At 36.3% G+C, this 2,408-nt stretch overlaps 1 protein-coding gene across 2 annotated transcripts in view; it reads left to right on the top strand.

Annotated features, from left to right (window-relative positions):
- The first annotated feature begins 815 nt into the window (after positions 1–815).
- Positions 816–2,408, top strand: part of EML1 (EMAP like 1) — a 134,252-nt gene continuing 132,659 nt past the window's right edge. For both annotated transcript variants that reach the window (XM_083349060.1, XM_083349059.1), the window contains exon 1: positions 816–1,053. In XM_083349060.1, coding sequence (XP_083205186.1) covers positions 1,023–1,053 — 31 coding nt within the window. In that variant the 5' untranslated portion in view covers positions 816–1,022. The remainder of the gene's footprint in view (positions 1,054–2,408) is intronic.

Genomic DNA, 2,408 nt, shown 5'->3' with positions numbered 1-2,408 from the left:
TTGAGATGTGAGGAGGAGTCTTTATTCAAATAAATTGTAGCAGTATTAATATTAAATCAATTTGATATTTTCTGCCATCCCTTTAAAATCTTTTTATGTAGCCCTGGTTTCATCCAATCTGTAACCTTGATATACCCTCAAAGACATGATTGGATCTAAGCCCAACAAAAAATGGTCACTGTTGGGTCATTGGTTTAGTTTGGGCTTAGCATGTTGAGTGAATCTAACTGCTTTAAGAAAGCCCTGGATTGCAATATTCTATGCTATAATATATTCCACAAATGTCATTTTATTCACAGGACAGTGACTAACAGTTTTATGAGGTGCATGAACAGGATTAAATCATGCTTTGTTTTAATCTAGAAACAGATAGAATTAGAAGAGAAAATGCCTTCTGGAACTATTAGAATTCTTTCCTTAAAATATATACTCAAAAAACATATCCTGGCTCTAGACATTTCCACACATCTTGTCAAAGTGTTTAAATCTAGAGCTGCTTTCATGTTTCTTCAGTGCCTGAAAATCAGGGACATGTTCCTGTTACATAACTAGGGATGCCTTGGAAAGACGCCCTGGCTATAAGCTTTTTGCATCATGATTATTTCAGTGGGCATTTGAGTTCGGATTCCCAGCATAAGCTTAAAAGCTTTTTCATAAATATTCCATGGCATTTTCTAGCCTTTAATGTGCCAGTTACAGAGGAAGCTGTTTGAAGGGGAGGGATGTCAACAAATTTATCCACCAATAGCGTGCTCTTTTGGCACAAAAGCACATTCTTATCTTTACATCCCATAATGGGAAGGCAGAGCCAGAATACGTTGCTCTAAACTCTTCTGGTGGGTAAATACATTGTCGGGAAGAAGAAAGAGAAGAACAAGAACAAGAAGAAAGCGGGGGTTGGGGTTGGAGAGAGCAGTTGGTATTTTCTTAACTCCTGATCTGCTTGCCCGGATGACGGAACGAGTTCTGTATTTATGCTCTTGCAGCTTCTCTAAGCAGAATTAAAGGAAACTTCTTTTCGCATGATGTCAGACTGCGAGGGAATAGCTGTGGGTAGGTGCTTGATTTCTATTTACCACACTGTCCTAGTTCACATTCTCAGCTTGCAAAAGCAATACATAGGAAACTGGCCTAATCCTGTCACTGTGGGAGAACAAGAAGGTGTGAGAGTTTGGGGAGGATTTTCTGTTTCAAAGCCAGTTTACATCCTGCAGAGCTTTTGCGCAGCCCTAACAGGAAAAATATTGGGGAAGTGACATGTTCTATTTAGTTTAGTTAGTTTAACGTTTTGAATAATCAATGTTATGTGTTTATTTGGCTTGTAAAAATAATTAACTTCTGTGCTGAGGGATTAGGCAAGGGGCATTAATAGTGTGTGGAAAAATTGTGACAGCATACAAGGTGACTAATACCTTAGCCATGGTAATATCCAGATTTGTGTTCAGGATCACCTTGGCAGGCACTGTCTGGAACTGGGACCAAAAATAGCAGCCTGCTGTAATATATTCCTGTCATTTCCTAACTGCCAAAGATTGCAGAAAAGGGAATGAAAAGGAAACAGGGATTTTTGCTGAAAGATGGAAGTACACTTTAGTTTGAACTTGAGTTCTTAGCACAGTATATCTAAGTATATTCTTTTATTATTAGAAGGCTATGCCAATCTTAGCAATGCACCATAGAAATTGGCTGAGATAGATGTTCACAAACTTCTGAACTCTCACTATAAACATTGCACCATATGGTTTCTATTCCAAAAAGGAAATTGCACTAAAGAAATCCAGTCCAACTAAACTGTGCTGTTCCATTTTGTGATATAAAACAGCTCATTTGAAAATAACTTTAGATCTAGAAGAACAAAACTTTATCCTTTTCAATACTGCATAAAGTAATTCTGAGCAATCTTGGAATCACTTTATTTCCTGAGCATGTGATGATGTCCATTATGGTATTTTAGAATGCAAATTGTTTTTCACTAGTGATTTGCAGCACCTTCTCCTGTCATCCTAACATCCTACCAATATAATGGCAGTCTTTATTGCTCTGATTGTGTCACAGCAAAATGAAGATTGATCAATGCTATGAATCAGTAGAAGAAATAGCCAGAGACTATTGAGTTGATGCTAGGCTACCAAATATCTTCCATTGTAAAGAATTAAGAGAATGAAGACTTGAAAACCTATTTACTCATAATATTAAATGCATTTTCATTTCTGTTATCTTCCATTACTCAAATCCTTGTTAAAGATTTACTTATTCTATAACAAGGTAGATCCAGAGAGAGAATAAACCTTACATAATGATAAGGAAAAAATGGAAGGCTGAAATAACATAATATAACAGATAAATGAACATATGCAGTGACTGTTTTTAAAAGTGAAATAAATGGCCAAATAGGTAATATTTCAATG

Source organism: Vipera ursinii (genome assembly GCF_947247035.1).
Source record: "Vipera ursinii genome assembly, chromosome: 1".
In the NCBI taxonomy this organism is placed as follows: domain Eukaryota; kingdom Metazoa; phylum Chordata; class Lepidosauria; order Squamata; family Viperidae; genus Vipera; species Vipera ursinii.
This window is presented reverse-complemented; position numbering and strand designations above follow the sequence as displayed.